The sequence below is a fragment of the Myxocyprinus asiaticus genome, chromosome 25, assembly GCF_019703515.2.
Source record: "Myxocyprinus asiaticus isolate MX2 ecotype Aquarium Trade chromosome 25, UBuf_Myxa_2, whole genome shotgun sequence".
Classification (NCBI taxonomy): domain Eukaryota; kingdom Metazoa; phylum Chordata; class Actinopteri; order Cypriniformes; family Catostomidae; genus Myxocyprinus; species Myxocyprinus asiaticus.
Window position 1 is genome coordinate 25,433,579 of NC_059368.1, and position 16,423 is coordinate 25,450,001.

Consider the following 16,423-nt stretch of genomic DNA (forward strand, 5'->3'; position numbering starts at 1 on the left):
AGGTATGCAGGGTGAATCTTATTGAATGTTTTATTATAGAATCCTTCTGCCATCACTTCATTTAAGCAATAAATGTGCAGATAATTTGGTTAATCTGGTGCAATGAGGCATGGAAGAAATCCCATTCCCAACCTAATTTAAGCCTTCAGCAGGTTCCTAAAAGAGATAAGCAAATACAGATGTGGAAAACAAGAAAGAAAATGTTGCAAAGAAAATGTAATCAATGAAAGAGGATAAATATAAAGAAACAAAAAGAAGTTATTCACACTTTGTCAGTAGAAACTTTGGTTTCACTCAACTGGCCAGTATCAAAATAAGATCATTTTCAAAATTAAGATCACTTTTCACTGCTGCTCAGTCGGGAATGTCTCATTCTCACCAAGGCGTCCAAATTATGTAATTCCCAGTAACATTCCAAAACCACACATTCCTTCCCTGCTCATTCCTGATGTGTTATTTCACATTCCTCTATTCCCAGTCTCATATTCCTGTTGTTTGTACTCTAATTGTCTCAGCATCATGCTGAAGGCCACATGGATTAATGAAGTGTGCTTGACGTGAAAACAAGAGCCATATTTATCCATACTCATACTAAAATGAATGTCAGTATCTTCAGGGTATTATTAAACTAATTGAAGCAGCCAGTTCATCAATGTTTATGTTTGACTTTCTCTCAGGAACAAGAGGAGAATAAAGGTGCTACTAGTTGGCCGGAGTACTACATTGACCAGCTCAATTCAATGGCAGCTGTAAGTATGCCGTGTAAAAATTAGAGTACACATGTTTTACACTTTATTATACAGTAAGTATTGTAGAGTCCAGTTTTTATCAGGACCATTTCAGTAATATTTACTGTTAAATATCCATTAACATCCATCCATCCATCCATCCATCCATAAACATGCTGTGTTTCTAGTGTAAGCATGGCTTCCAATTTCTATTTAACAGAGGAAGACTCTGTTGGCCTTGGAGAAGGAAGAAGAAGAGGAACGTAACAAGACAATTGAAAGCCTTAAAACGGCTCTACGGACACAACCCATGAGGTCTGCATACACAAACAGATGCACACATTCTGTCTTTATGTTCAGAAAAATAGTCACAGTTAGGCTGAAGTGTTGCTGTTCCAGTGTAAATAAAAAAAACATATACATCTCAAATGGTCCATAGTATCTATCAAATCCAAAAACAAAACCTTTGATAACATTGTTGGCTTTAGTTGAAATTGTACACAGCTGTCTCAAGGCAGTATTTCATTTAACACGTCATTGATTTTTCCTTTGCCAAGTCCCTCACTACCATATTAAACACACCTCCCTTATGGTGTGTGCTTTTGGGCATTGTGTCTCATTAAGCAAATGAGATCACTTTTGTCACACACATGTACATATTTGATTTAGTGGTTCCAGCTCTGACCGTTTGATCCTTGGGTCAGGTCTTCACCATTGACCTTTGAAGGGTTCAGGTCAAAGCACTCCAGCTCGCTTTGTGCTTAATGGTGTTTTGTATGTATATCAAATCAAGTTTTTCTCAGTTTTAGGCAATTGTGTTTTGGGAGAAGTGCTTTATAAGGGCCATAAATCAATCCAACTACTGATAAATGTTGTTATTTATCACCTCTCTGTGGAGTTGATGATTTTTAGCTCTGTGGTTAAGAATAAACATAAACAAATTTTTTTTTAAAAAGAGACACTAATTCTTTGCGGGGTCTTGGCCTAGCAGTTAGCAAACATACCTCAGACACATTGAGCCTTGGTGCTAACTTTTGAGTCCCAGTCCTGTTGCCCCTCTTCTCCCCATCATTTAATCTATCCACTTTTGCTTAAGAAAATGGGGAAAAGCCCCCCAAACATTGATAACAAATAATATATATATATATATATATATATATATATATATATATATATATATATATATATATATATGAACATTTTGTAGCTCATAATGGAATAATTCACACAAAAATGAAAATTCTGTCATCATTTACTCAACATCATGTCGTTCCAAAACCATATGACTTTCTTTCTTCTGTGGAATACAAAAGAAGAAATGTTGAACAACGTACTGGCCTCTCTTTTCCATATAGTGAAAGTGGTTTGCCAAACTCCAAAATGACTAAAACCACCATAAATATAGTCTGTACGACTTATGTGCTATATTCCACGTTTTCTGAAGACATATGAACATTTAAGTCTTATTTCACTGAAAACCATCACCTCTATACATTTTGAAATATAAATTCCAAAGATAGAGAGAAAATTCTATTAAATAAGAGCTGCTTTCTATTCTTTTTAACCAGGATCATGAAAGTTAATGTGAGCTACACAGATCTTTAATAGAAAACTGACTTCACTCCCATAGGTTTGTAACACGGTTCATTGACATGGACGGCCTGACATGCATCCTGAATTTCTTGAAGAGTATGGACTACGAGACCACAGAGTCTCAGATCCACACGTCGCTCATCGGTTGCATCAAAGCCCTGATGAACAACTCGCAGGGTCGTGCCCATGTGCTCTCACATTCTGAGAGCATCAACATCATCGCCCAGAGTCTGGCCACTGAGAACATCAAGACCAAAGTGGCGGTGCTGGAGATCATGGGTGCTGTGTGTTTAGTGCCTGGAGGACACAAGAAGATTCTGGAGGCCATGCTGCACTACCAGAAGTTCTCCTGTGAACGGACACGATTTCAGGTGGGCTAGTTCATTCATAAGCTTCAATCCAAGCAAGACATGACATCAAGCGACTTTGTAGCAAGATAAATGTTGATGCAATGATACCATAATCTTTTTATGGGCCACAGACATTGCTGAATGATCTGGACAAGAGTACAGGGCGGTACAGGGACGAGGTCAGCCTGAAGACAGCCATTATGTCCTTCATTAACGCTGTGCTAAGTCAAGGAGCTGGTGAAGTAAGACCTCACTTTTTTTCCCCCTCAATCTGCCCTCTGTTTTAACTCATCTTAATGTACTCAAGTTATCCCTAAGCTGTTCTGCAAGATCATATATGAAATAGGGCTTGGGGCAAAAATGCCACTGAAAGTAAGATAAAGTGACCCATATTTAAAGTGTGAAAAAATGCCCTTGTAGTGAATTTGTTTGTTTTATACTGTAGGTTAAGACATTGTAGCAACCATTTCAAATAATGGTTTAAACTGAAGTATTTGACATACATGGCAACTATTTGTGTGTGTTTTTTTTTTTTTTTAAATGCCCTCATTAAATGGCATATTTAAATATAAAAATGCCCCTGAAAATCAACAAAAATATAAAAAAAATATATTTCAGTGCTGGTGTTCTGTATAAATACTCTGTGGGGAATTCACAAAGAATGGTTTAGCGCCCTATTAACTAAATGAATAATGCATATCAGGCAACAACGCAAACACAGCCACAAAATCATGGCGCAATGTTTAGTGAATTTGCCCCTCTGCTTTTTAATTGTGGAAACAGTCTCTAAAATTCATTGTTAATCAAGTCTTTTTTTATTTAAACTGTAGACCAGTCTTGAGTTCCGGGTTCATTTGCGATACGAGTTCCTCATGTTGGGAATTCAGCCCATCATTGACAAACTCAGGTCACATGAAAACTCTACTTTAGACAGGTACGTTCCACACAGGTCACTTCAGGGGCCGGTTGCATAAACATAGACATTAACTTAAGACTTCATCTAACAATTAGTCTGACTAGCTAAAGACATCATAGAAAGCCTGTTGCATAAAACAAGCTCACAGTTGTCTTTAGTAAGACAGTCTAATTCCCATTGCATTGTGGGAAAAGTAAGACACTGAACAGCTTAAAAAAATGGCCGACAGTGGACGCTAAATTCAGTTTTCATTCACTGAAAATATTTGCTTATTAGAGGAATACGATGCTTCAAAATTGATTCTAATGAACAAATTAAGTGATTTTAACCCAAATGATAAAAAACAAGAAATTTTGTGACCATCGTAGAAGTCAAAGTCTTCTACAAAGTCTCAACTGAATTCTCTTCTATCCCTCAACTGAAGCCCCCACTGGCTCAGCTCAAAGTTATTTTCCATGGCAACACAGAATGTAAACAAAAGTTAGCCTAGGGGTGTGCTGTCTTACATTTTGGTCTTAAATTAGAAAGTTTTTATGCAACTGAATGAAAAAGTTAAGACCAAAATTTTAGACAACTAAGTAGTAAGACTAGTCTAAACAAGTTTTATGCAACAGGCCCCTGAACATTTAATTTTGAGAATCTTTGAACTCTTATCAGCACATTTACGTTTCATGATTTTTGCTTCTGTTTTGTTTCCTCAGGCACTTGGATTACTTTGAAATGCTTAGAAACGATGATGAGCTAACTCTATCCAGACGCTTTGAGTCTGTGAGTAGACACTCAAGTCTATATACAGTAACAGTCTTAGAGGTTTTTGATTTGTTGCATTTTTTTTTACTGCATGACTTTTCCTTGTTTTTAAGATGAATGTATGGAATTTTATTTATATTTATTTAATGTATGAGATGGTATTTTGTTTTTAATTTTTTTATTAAAAAAAATCTTCAGATCCATATAGACACAAAGAGTGCCACACAAGTTTTTGAACTCGTACGGAAGAAGCTGGCCCACACAGATGCATACCCGCACTTCATGTCTATTCTGCACCATTGCCTGCTAATGCCTCGTGAGTACTCTCTGTTTCTTGCCTACCCCTCGTAGTATCACCTCTCTCACCATTGACTTTGCATAGTGTCACAGTGGGATCATTTAGGACCATCTGCCTTTCATCTGTTGTATTTTTCTCCTGTAGATTTTATATCCGTTAGCTCTCTCACTTTCTCTTCCTGCTGCCGGTAGCAAGAACCCCCTTAATTTTAGAAAACCCTTAGCTGTGCCCAGGTAGCTGCGCTTATTCAACTGGTGGCCCGTGGGACAAATACTGGCCATTTGATATTTTCAGTGGCCCACGTAAGGTTGTCAGTTGTCTTGGGGGCTGTTTACACTGAACGCGGTTTGTGTCTGTTCACAGTGTTTTTCAATTGTTTTCTTCGTGAACTTGCACTAGACAGACGTCGCAGCATGTCGATGTTTTTACTGTGTCTCGTGCAGTAGCGGATTGTTTTATTTATTTATAGATTTATATAAAAAATATTTATATATATATTATATATAAATATTTATACATTTTATAGATGCTTTCAGAGGTTACGCTACAAATAATCATTTTCAGTCATTTTGAGGGAATGGGAAGATTAAAGAACTAAAATCACGGACGACTGACAAGCGTGAGTTCGAAGAAGCAGAAAAGTTCTAATATTAATTCGGTCAAGAAATTTGATCTGAAAAATCAAACGTTTAAATTATTGCATCTAGTATAACAAACTTCACTGTTATTGATCAATACAATTTTAATATCAGTCTGATTTACTCTGTTATGGACAAATTTTGAAAGCACTTTTTTTTTTTTTGTCTCAACTGACCTGTATTTGTTTTGTTTGGGGGTTTTTTTCAGATTTTTTCTGCTAGGTAATTTCACTATTGATGATAAAAATCATGATAAAAATAAAAAAAAAGCTATAAACACATTTGTTTTATTTATTTAGAGCACAAATATTATCGACCTACTATAGCACAATATCTATAGATAGATGCTTATATTCTGGCTTGGCCCACATGCTCCGGAGTTGTTTCTATCTGACCCACTAGTCGATGAATAGCTCTGGCTTAGACTGTCTAAATCCAATTTTAAACTGAACATTTATTTCCTTCTCCTTTTGATTTCTTTTTTGATTCTTAAATGATTTTTAAATTTTTTCTTTCTCTTTATCACACCTAAAAGCATTTTGAATTATTATTGTGTATGAAATGTGCTATAAAAACACTTGCCTCACATTGCCAAGTGCATAATTGAAACCATAAATTGTATTGACTGTTATAAGCATATTTACCATAATTGATGTTATAAATAATGTTCAGATTGTATTAGGTATTATACATATGGAAATGTTTGAACCAGTCCTTTATTTTGTAGATAAGAGAAGTGGGAACACAGTGCAGTACTGGCTGCTTCTGGACCGCATCGTCCAACAGATGGTCCTGCAAAATGACAAAGGTCATGACCCCGATGTCACCCCATTAGAAAACTTCAATGTAAAGAATGTGGTTCGAATGTGAGTTTGCTCACTTTCTGACAACCTGCTCATAATTGTTTTTGTAAGATTTGTTTTCTTTTGCGTTCATGTGTTGCTGTAGTATATTTATAGTAAGCAGAATAATTTTTTTCCTTGTTTAAATACCACTGATTAAGTCTTTACCGTGTCAGCCAAGATTATCTGTACTGGATTTCTCAGTTTTTCTCTCAAATCACTTCACTACAATTTCACCCTCCCTCTTCAGGCTTGTCAACGAAAACGAGGTAAAACAGTGGAAGGAACAGGCGGAAAAAATGCGAAAAGGTCAGCATATCATGTTGTGCACAAGTTGATGTTTTTTGGGTCTAGATGTAATGCTATATAACTATATAAAGATCCAATTAAATATTAAAAGGGTGAGTTTCAATTGGTTGGAATGCAGTGTCTTGATTGTGGAGACATTAGGAATGACATAACATTTGAATCTTTGACCCGTGTCCTGCAGACCACCATGAACTTCAACAAAAGATGGAGAAGAAGGAGCGAGAGTGTGATGCTAAAACACAGGAAAAGGAAGAGATGATGCAGACGCTCAACAAGATGAAAGAAAAGTTAGAAAGAGAAATGGGGGAACATAAACTGGTCAAGCAGCAGGTGGCAGAACTGACTGCCAGACTGCATGACCTCAGCACGGTACACTGATGATGTCACAAATGCATTACATTGCCAAAAATATGTGGAGACCTAGTTCTAATTAATGGATTTGGCTATTTCAGCAGTTTTACTAACTAGTGCATACAATCAATCATACAGCCATACAATCTCCTTACATAAACATTTTCTGTAGGATAGGAAGTACACAAGAATTCAGTAACTATCAACATGGCACTGTCATAGGGTGCCACCAGTAAAATGGTTTACTGAGTCTGGTATGAAAGAACTAGACTGGCCTGCACAAATCCCATTGAACCTTTTTGAACACCATTGCGATGAATTGGAATGGCACATTCTTTTGGCAACATAATTCATACAACATTAATATAGACTTTATTCAGGTGCAGCAGTCAACATAAGCTTTATGGTGAAATAAATCTCATCACTGTCTCACCACTGTGTTAATATTGTTTGTATTTCTAGAGACAAGTAGCCAGTGTTCCTGGAGGTCCTCCCATCCCTGGGCCTCCAGGTGGACCTCTCCTTCCTCCTCCACCTCCACCAGGTGGCATGATACCTCCTCCACCACCTCCTCCACCAGGCAGTGCTATGATGCCTCCTCCACCACCACCCCCTGGCGGTCCCCCACCACTTCCTGGACGCCCTCCTTTTGGTGGGGCTCCACCTCCACCAGGAGCCCCTGTGGGACCATCCCTGAAGAAGAAAAACATTCCACAGCCGTCCAATCCACTCAAGTCTTTCAACTGGGCCAAGCTATCTGAGGTGAGACTAGCATGGATAAAAGCAGCGGGCTGGCTCATCCAGGCGCTCATCTGTTTCTTAAGCCTCTAAATTTAATCAAGAAACACTTTTGGAAGTCCACAGACTCAAATTTGGGTTGAGCTATATTTAAAACTGTCCTGGATTCTGCTTGGTTGATAGCATGTCATAGAGCAGGGGTCGGGAACCTATGGCTCGCGAGCCACAAGTGGCTCTTTGTTAAAAATCAAGTGGCTCGCCGAGTGTCTCACCATTCACCAACACATGATCGTTTAAAATTTTCTAGAGATAATTTTCCTGCAGAAAGTGTGGGTGTGATTGCAAAGCTTGAAGTCATAGACACTATTTTGATTTCCTCTCTCCCGAATTTGTTGTACAGCCTACTCCTGGTGAACAAGGTTTGAAATTAACACCCGCCAACTGCTAAGTTTTCATGCGCAGTGGTGGGTAATTTTGCTGATGTACCAGCCACTGTGGAGGGCAACTTGTAAGACTTCTCAGAATGATATATGGCAAGAAATTAGACACAAAGACGCGCATTTGATGAAGCATGTGTGATTATATTTTGAAGAATAGATGAAAGAAAAGCCGCCGATGCGCGTCTGATTTGATATGTGTGCGCAGTGAGCTCTGCTGTTCACGAGTGCAATGAAAGCGCTTCTCCAAGACACGCACATGCATAGAGTTCTGGGCCTCGTTTCCCAATAAATATTTATGTTAGCGGTTAAGAGCATTTTCTATGAGCGATTTTACGAACGTTCGTTATTTTTTATGTGCCCCCAGGGTGTGATGTACTGTAGTACCCGTCACCCGCCAAATGCAACGAGGCTCAATCCATTTCGCGAGCTCCTTGTCCAAATGCATGTATTTCATGCGCAAGTAATTTTGCTCATCTACCTTGAAAAGGCAGGTGACCAGGCACAGATGAGTGACACATGATAAGAAATGCTGTTAGTCACAAAGACACGTGCTTGAAGAAACTTTATTATATTTTTATTATATAAGAACAGACAAAAGAAAAGCCGTCATTGCTCGTGTCTGATTCGCTGTTTGTTCAGAGGCGTGCAGCGGGACACTGTCTCGTGGAACACAAAAGATTTATCACTCCTTTTTCTGTTTCATTCATCTGAAATTTTTTTGCAAGAATAATGTCATATATGAGAATGCTACAAATGATTTCCAATCATCTCAGAAGGTGCTGTGAGTTTCACTTAATTCCACGCAGCAGTTCGCTCTTACGCATTGTGAACGCAACACTGTTTGCATTAAAAAAACAAAGATGATAGTGATTAAATCATAAAATAATATAAGACACCTTGAACCTAAAATTGAGTTCTATTTTCTTTTCTTTAGGCAGCATAAACTGTACTACCAAAACGCAATACAAACACATTCGAAAAGAACACACAATGGCAGCAATTTTTGGGAACAAATGGGAATTTATTAGGCTTATTTATTATTATGATTATTATTATTATCTTTACATTTCTAACTGTCTTTAGTTCTTAATTTGTAGGCTATTAGTGATTTTTCACCTATTGTTGTTGACTGATGCTTGCGTGATGGCAAATGGGGCCATTGGAGACGGTAAATGTTTGGATGCCAGATGGTTATATATACGATTTTTTGATCACTTCTTTATTTTAATTGCTTTTTCGTTTAAAGTGCAATTTGAATTTCGAAATGTATTTTAAGTTTTTCATGTTTAAATAAATGTATTTAATTTCTAAAGAAAAATCAATAAAGCAAAAATATTCACTGACCCTCGGCAGGGGGGTTGATGATATAATCGGATATCGCAATGTTTTTTAAGGTGATTATCATTCAAATATTTTTTACATATTGCCCAGCCCAAAAGGGAAGTTAACTTTTTCATGAACAATTGTAAAATTAAGTAATTTTATGGAGACCCGCACAAACACGTGTACTCAGTTCCATATTACAACATGTTACCTATTAATTGTTGCATATTTGTTTTCTTTTTGTGTTTTTGAGTAGTCTATGGGCATAATACAAATTTAATTTTATTGAAAAACTTTGTTTTTTGAAAATAGTAAATTATTAGTTTGTGCTATGGCTCTTTCAAAAAAATGCATTAACCAAAAATTTATAAAATTGGCTCCTCAGTGAAAAAAGGTTCCTGACCCCTGTCATAGAGTGTCAAACAGTGTAGATAGAGGACTAGCTTGTTTTTGAAAAATGTATCTGCGTTCAGATGATGTCAGCTCGATACTCCACTCTGAGCTGTTCGTAGCCTTGGACTCAAAAATTATTTGTTTCAACGGCAACAATTATTACGCAAAAATGGATCCATGTGGGGCTTCATGATTGATGACAACAATATATTTCATAACTACTATAATTATTTAATTTACCGCAATATGTTCTTACAACATGTCACTGCTAAAAATTTGTAATTTTTTCCAGTGTTAAAATACTTTCTCTTCTACCAGCTTAATACACAGAGCCAAATATAAGTAAGCCGTTCGTAAGTTTATTTCCTCGAAAGGTTGCTCTGTTTTAGGTATTCCGACCAGTCTGACACAGCAACACTTTCTGAACCAAAAGCATGAGTTTGGGGCAGGACTATCCTTTTCTCGAGGTAGGGGAATTGTTCGGGAAACCTGTTTGAAAACAGCCATTATTTTTGCAGTTAAATTTAGTGTCGCTAGTGGCACAGAAATGATCCACTTCAGCTTCTGGAATAAATGAAAGTGCATTAAATCTAATTAAGAGTTCGTCAAACATATAAACGTTTTTTTACTAATCTGAAACTTGCACGGTAGTTCCAACATGAACCCAGCATTTGTAACTCGTGTCCCAAGCAGCATGCAATTAACTATGGCACAATCAGTAATCACAGGCAAATGTACTCTCGTCATCTTGAAACAGCAATATAGAGGTTAAGCAACATTCAATTTTTTTTTTCAAAAGCAGTGATTTTGTTATGGCTGTACAGTTGTCATGAGCTAAGATTTTGTTTTTATTATTATTTATTTGTAACAAAGACTTTGGACTGGATGGAAATTGGGTTTAATATTCCACTCTCTTTCACAGAGCAAGCTTGAAGGGACCATATGGTCAGACGTTGACGACTGCAGAGTTTTCAAAATCCTAGACTTGGGGGACATTGAGAAGACCTTCTCTGCCTATCAGAGGCAACAGGTCACTGAAACAAGGCTTCTTTCCCTGTTTCTCACTCTTTTTCTTCCAGGATGGTCTCACAAACCATTACTGCTTCTCATGCATGGTATTCATGCTGTACATTTTGTCTATGGTAAAACTGCGTCACATAATCACAGAGTATGGGGTTTTGATTAGCAGACTGTAAAATGCGTTGATATTACCAGGCACAGATGAGATTTAAATGAAAAGCAGACATTGGCAAACCGTCCTCAATACAGTTGGTAAACCACAAATTTGGTCACATTATACAGTGATTACACAAAATTTCTTATGGCTTTACAGTCAAATTAGTAAAGAAAAAAAGGGGAAAATGTTTGTCTTTATTGGACACAGCTTGAGATACAGCTCACTTCATTGGCTGTCTTCATAATCATTGCATTATGTGCTGCATCTAGTTTGAAAATAAATGATTGGAGGTCTTAGAAGCATGCCTAATACATTGAAATTCATATTGATTAAGCCAATCAGCCCTCTCCAATTTCATTAACTATATACCAGACAAATTAACATTCTCAAATTTTACATTTTGGGTTAAAGCCAGGGTTTTCAACAAGTCAAACAATAAAAATATATATATAAAAAAAATTATATATATATATATATATATATATATATATATATATATATATATATATATATATATATATATATATATAATTTTTTTTATATACGAGATATACTTGATGTATTCGCTTGAACATAAAATGTCCTCCAAAGTGTTTAGTGTAAAATGAAATTGGAGAGGCAGATGTAAGTAGCTTGTGATGTGTAGCTTATATGTTTTGAAGTTACTAGGCCATTCATGATAAATTAGCATGCATCTTACAATGCACAAACACTGGCAGATCCCCAATCCCATATAAGGCTCTGCTTCCATGCACCCTCATGCTCACCATTCACCATCCTAGTAATGTCATCATGTGCACATGCCTGTTTGAGTTTGTTTTGGCTGAATTCACCAAACTACACTGTCTCTCTAACATGTGCTGCATCTTCCTTGCTTCTTGCCTGCATTGTAGGACTTCTTTATGGTCACTAACAGCAAGCAGGTAAGTGTGGTTGAAGATACCTAATAGTGTTTTGTACATCTCTGTCCCCATGCTCATCACTCTCTCTTTGTTAATAATTTTGTATCTAGCCAGTGTATAATGTACATGTGGAAATAGTTCTTCCTCGACTTCAGATAAACTACCAGTGAAAAGTTTGGGCACACCTCCTCGTTCTTTATTATTACTATTTTCCACATTTTCTAATAATGTTAAACTGTGAAATAGCACTAAAGGAAATGTTAAACAAAAAAAAAAAATCCTCTTATATTTTTGCTTCTTCAAAGAAGCCACCCTTTGCCTAGTCATAGCCCTGGATACGCATCCTCTCAACCAACTTCATGAGGTATCCACCTGGGATGATTTTTAAACAGTGTTAAAGGAGTTCCCATCTATGCTGGCCACTTGCTTTTCTTCCACTATTCGCTCCAACTCATCCATTTTTCTATTGAAATGTTAGATGTTAAATATATTCATATAGGCCTAATTTATATTGTTTACAAAACTTATTTCAAGCATGTAAGCTGAAGATTTAAATCAAAAGGTTTTAAAGATCATGAGATACAAATTCATTCATACAGTATGTTAATGTGTCCAAATTTTACGCTGATAGTGCAGTTTGAGTCTACTCGCTCAGTTATTTAATTTTGTATACTTGATTGCTGTTTTTTTTTTTATCATCAGCCAATTTCCAACCTTTCGAAGTTGAGTGAAATGTATCTCCTTTTGATCACAGAAAGAGACTGAGGATGATGCCCTGAGCTCCAAAAAAGTCAAAGAGCTCTCTGTCATCGATGGCCGACGGGCTCAGAACTGCAACATCCTTCTTTCACGGTGAGTGATGTGTCTGCCCCGGGTATGAGTTCACCTGCCGTGTCTGTGGACCGAACTGTAATGTAATATGTATATATGTATATATAACTGTAATGTGATATGTAATACCATATCTTGTGGGTAAAACCTTCCCATGACCTAGGTTGATACAGTCTCTTCTACCTTAGTTACCATGTCATTTCATGTCACTAAAACATATCCCGTACCTTAGTTTCTTTACTTGTATGAGGTAGCTTTCTTGAATTTTTCATGAATTAATGCAGTATGGGCCTCTGAAATTAACATTTATTAAAACTTTTAATCAATTTTAATAATTCAATCTGGTTTTCATTGCCAAGAAGGATACTTGACTTTCTCATGGGTCATGATATTTATTAGTTCCTAATTCCCATGGAGACATTGTTTTTGTATTCATGTAATTAATGTCAGAAATTGTACAAAAACACTTATTTAAACAAATGACTGCTGAGATTTAGTGAAAATTCCATGCTTAAATAATGCATTAAATCCAGGCACCATTCGATTGAACCATAGATTGAATTCTTGTGGATTTCTTTTTCTTGGATTAATGTGGCCATTTCACATCCAAAAGAGGACCTCTGATTTAGCTACCATGCAGCTGTTACAACACAGAACTACAAAGTTTCACAAAGCTCTCTTGAAATAGCCATGTATGAACTGTGCAAATACATCAGAAGTCTCATTACCTGGATTCTTCAAACAATGTTTTGTCAATACCTAGATCCCAGGAAATCTTTTATTCACTTTTATAATGTGATGAACAAGGCTCACTTATCCAAAATATATGACAAGCTAAAGGAAAACACGACTATAGATAGTCATTGTAGAACTCCTGGGTAGAATATTATTCAGGTTTTAAATTTCTTTTCCATGACTAAACCATGAGAATGAGTTGAAATTAAACAGTAGTCTTCCATGCAGGACCTAATACTTTAAATATAAAGGGTCCTTGCAGTTTCTTTTTCTCATCGGAAAAGTCCTCTGTATGTATAGTAGGGGTGTGGGAACCAGCAGAGACCTGGCGATATGATATGATATTTATATTTGGATAGTGATAGGATAATATTGTGATATCAAAACTGTGGTAAATTGTGATCTTTTACTCACATGTTTCATATTCATCTTCATTGAACTTCTGTGGTTTGCACAACAAGTGCTGAATTTCCTGCTTCACTTTATCATAGAGCCACAGAAGCAGCATAAAGCATAGGCACATCAGTGTTGGTAAAAAACAAAAAACAAAAAAAAAACATTTTGGGAGTATTTGGTTGGTCAGTCTCTTTTTCCCCAAAATATTTATGTAAAAAAAAAAAAAAAAATTCTACAAAAAATATTGACTCTTTCCGTTACAATATTGATACAGTATCATGAGATGAAATATCAAAATACTTTGAAATATATATATTTTTCCCCCACCTCTTATTTTGGGTTAGGAAAACTTTTTGTCACCTCAGGACAGCACTTTCTGTAAGAAATAGTTACCACAAAGCAAACTGTAACAGTTGGTCATAGCTGGCAAACCAGACACTCTCAGATTTCTGATGGCTCACTAACTGACTGTGGTTTGGCATGGTGTGCAAACACTAGATTTACTTGCAAAGCAAGTCAGTTTTTTCTTGTATCCAGACTACATGAAACAAGCCACTTTTCATTATTTTGAGTAACAAATTAAGGTAATGCTTATTTAAAATAACCACTTCTGAAAAGGGTACATCATTTCCTGTTCATTTCAATCACATTTGACATTTCATTACATTTGAAGTATTCTATAAACAAATTAATCTGGATCAGTCAATGTGAGCCACTTTGAACACTTCATAAAAATCTATTTCCCCCACTTAAGAAAACAATGTGTTTAATGGGGACCTTTAGCCCCTTCAACAGGGTGGCTATTTACCCCAAGTACTATCCTTTCACTTATTGTTATTGATTTTTTTTTGTTGTTGTTGATTTAATCACCTTGAACAAAATTTAAATAACAAATAAGCATTTTTTCTCAAAATAAATGTGATAATTTCTAGGATATTCATTAGCTACATAAATATGCAACATTTTAAAAATGATTAAATATTAGATCAAATTACCTCAAAATCAAACTTTAGACATTAAATGCAAAGATTTCACAGAACAGAAAAATTTTGCAGTGTAGAAAGACAAACAGGTGTTTAGGAAAGTACTGTGGTAGTTTTTGATGTTATTTTGTGTTTTGGGAGAAAATCAAATCAAAGGAGCCTTTTACCCTGGGGGGCCTTTAGCCCCGTTTTACCCTATATACTGTATGATGAATACGGTGCTGCAAAATAAATTTGGTATTTCAAGGACACTGTCTCAGTTCATTAAGCTACAATGCATTCACATAAAGTATTCAGACCCCTTAATTTCTTTCACATTTTGTTATGTTGCAGCCTTATGCTAAAATGCTATAATTAATTTAAAAAAAAAAATTCACATCAATCTACACTCCTTACCCCATAATGACAAAGCAAAAACCTGATTTTTGATCACATTGACATAAGTATTCAGACCCTTTGCCATGACACTTGAAATTTAGTTCAGGTGCATCTCATATCTCTGGATCATCTTTGAGATGTTTCTACACTTTGATTGGAGTCCACCTGTGGCAAATTCAATTGATTGGACATGATTTGGAAAGGCACACACCTGTCTATATAAGGTCTCACAGATGAAAATGCATATCAAAGCAAAAACCAAGCCATGAGGTCAAAAGAACTGCCTGCAGAGCTCAGAGACAGGATTGTGTCGAGGCACAGATCTGGGGAAGGCACGACATTTTTTTGGGCTTCATTGAATGTTCCCAAGTGCACAATGGCCTTCTTAAATGCAAGAAGTTTGAAACAATCAGGACTCTTCCAAGAGCTGGCCGCCTGGCCAAACTGAGCAATCGGGGGAGAAGGGCCTTGGTAAAAGAGGTGACCAAGAACCCGATGGTCAATCTGGTTGAGCTCCAGTGATCATGTGTGGAGAAGGGAGAAACTTGTAGAAGGACAAACATCACTGCAACACTCAACCGAACTGGGCTTATGGCAGATAGGCCAGACTTTCGCTTGACTGTGTAATGGTAAAGCTTCATATAAACACTCAGAACGCTCTGTTTACTGGGGCTGGCAGCTGCCAACACACTCGAAGCTTCAGCTGGGCTCTCTCTCCCTCACTCTGAAGTCTGTCCCCTTTCATTTTCCCTATCTCTCACTGTAAACAAAGAAACAGCAATTACCAGCAATTCATCTCAGGTGAAAACCCTTACCGCTTCCTCTCTCCCCAGACAAACGCTTGACCACACCCCCGTCTCCACATACCCCCACTACCTGTCCGGCCTAAACCCCCCCCCACCCCCCCTTTTCTGGAGACGAAATCCGCGACAGCCATCTGCCACCTCGAACATAAATGGCTGGAGTGCCAGATACCAACGGGTGATCCAGGCGTTGACATCCTTCATGCGGTGGAGCCATTGGAGCGGGTCATGGTCCGAACAGAGGGTGAATGCTCATCCCAACAAATAGTAGCGGAGAGTGAAGACCTCCCACTTGCAGCTGATTCCTCTCACACTGATTACATGGGGGGGTGTTGTATGGGTTGTATTTTCATTTGTCCGAGTGTCCTGTGTCACTCTATACAACCGATCTTTTATAATTGAAAAATATGGATATGTGAGTGCGATGCCTGGCTGGAGACATTGACCATCAGTCACTTTCACCTGGTCAAACGCGTGCTTCAGGGTTTCATCTCATGACTGCAATAGAGTGGGAAATGCCCTACTGGGAATTCCCTAAGGGCGGGGGAG

At 37.2% G+C, this 16,423-nt stretch overlaps 1 protein-coding gene across 4 annotated transcripts in view; it reads left to right on the forward strand.

The window, feature by feature from the left end:
- daam1b (dishevelled associated activator of morphogenesis 1b) overlaps positions 1–16,423 on the forward strand; it is a 119,295-nt gene that overhangs the window by 78,907 nt on the left and 23,965 nt on the right. For 3 of the 4 annotated variants that reach the window (XM_051654603.1, XM_051654602.1, XM_051654604.1), the window contains exons 4-17: positions 678–749; positions 949–1,043; positions 2,359–2,692; positions 2,803–2,913; positions 3,502–3,605; positions 4,289–4,355; positions 4,536–4,653; positions 6,001–6,139; positions 6,366–6,424; positions 6,606–6,793; positions 7,238–7,537; positions 10,592–10,699; positions 11,740–11,769; positions 12,503–12,600. In XM_051654603.1, the coding sequence (XP_051510563.1) occupies positions 678–749; positions 949–1,043; positions 2,359–2,692; positions 2,803–2,913; positions 3,502–3,605; positions 4,289–4,355; positions 4,536–4,653; positions 6,001–6,139; positions 6,366–6,424; positions 6,606–6,793; positions 7,238–7,537; positions 10,592–10,699; positions 11,740–11,769; positions 12,503–12,600 (1,823 nt within the window). The remainder of the gene's footprint in view (positions 1–677; positions 750–948; positions 1,044–2,358; positions 2,693–2,802; positions 2,914–3,501; positions 3,606–4,288; positions 4,356–4,535; positions 4,654–6,000; positions 6,140–6,365; positions 6,425–6,605; positions 6,794–7,237; positions 7,538–10,591; positions 10,700–11,739; positions 11,770–12,502; positions 12,601–16,423) is intronic. The other variant, XM_051654605.1, reaches the window with a different exon arrangement.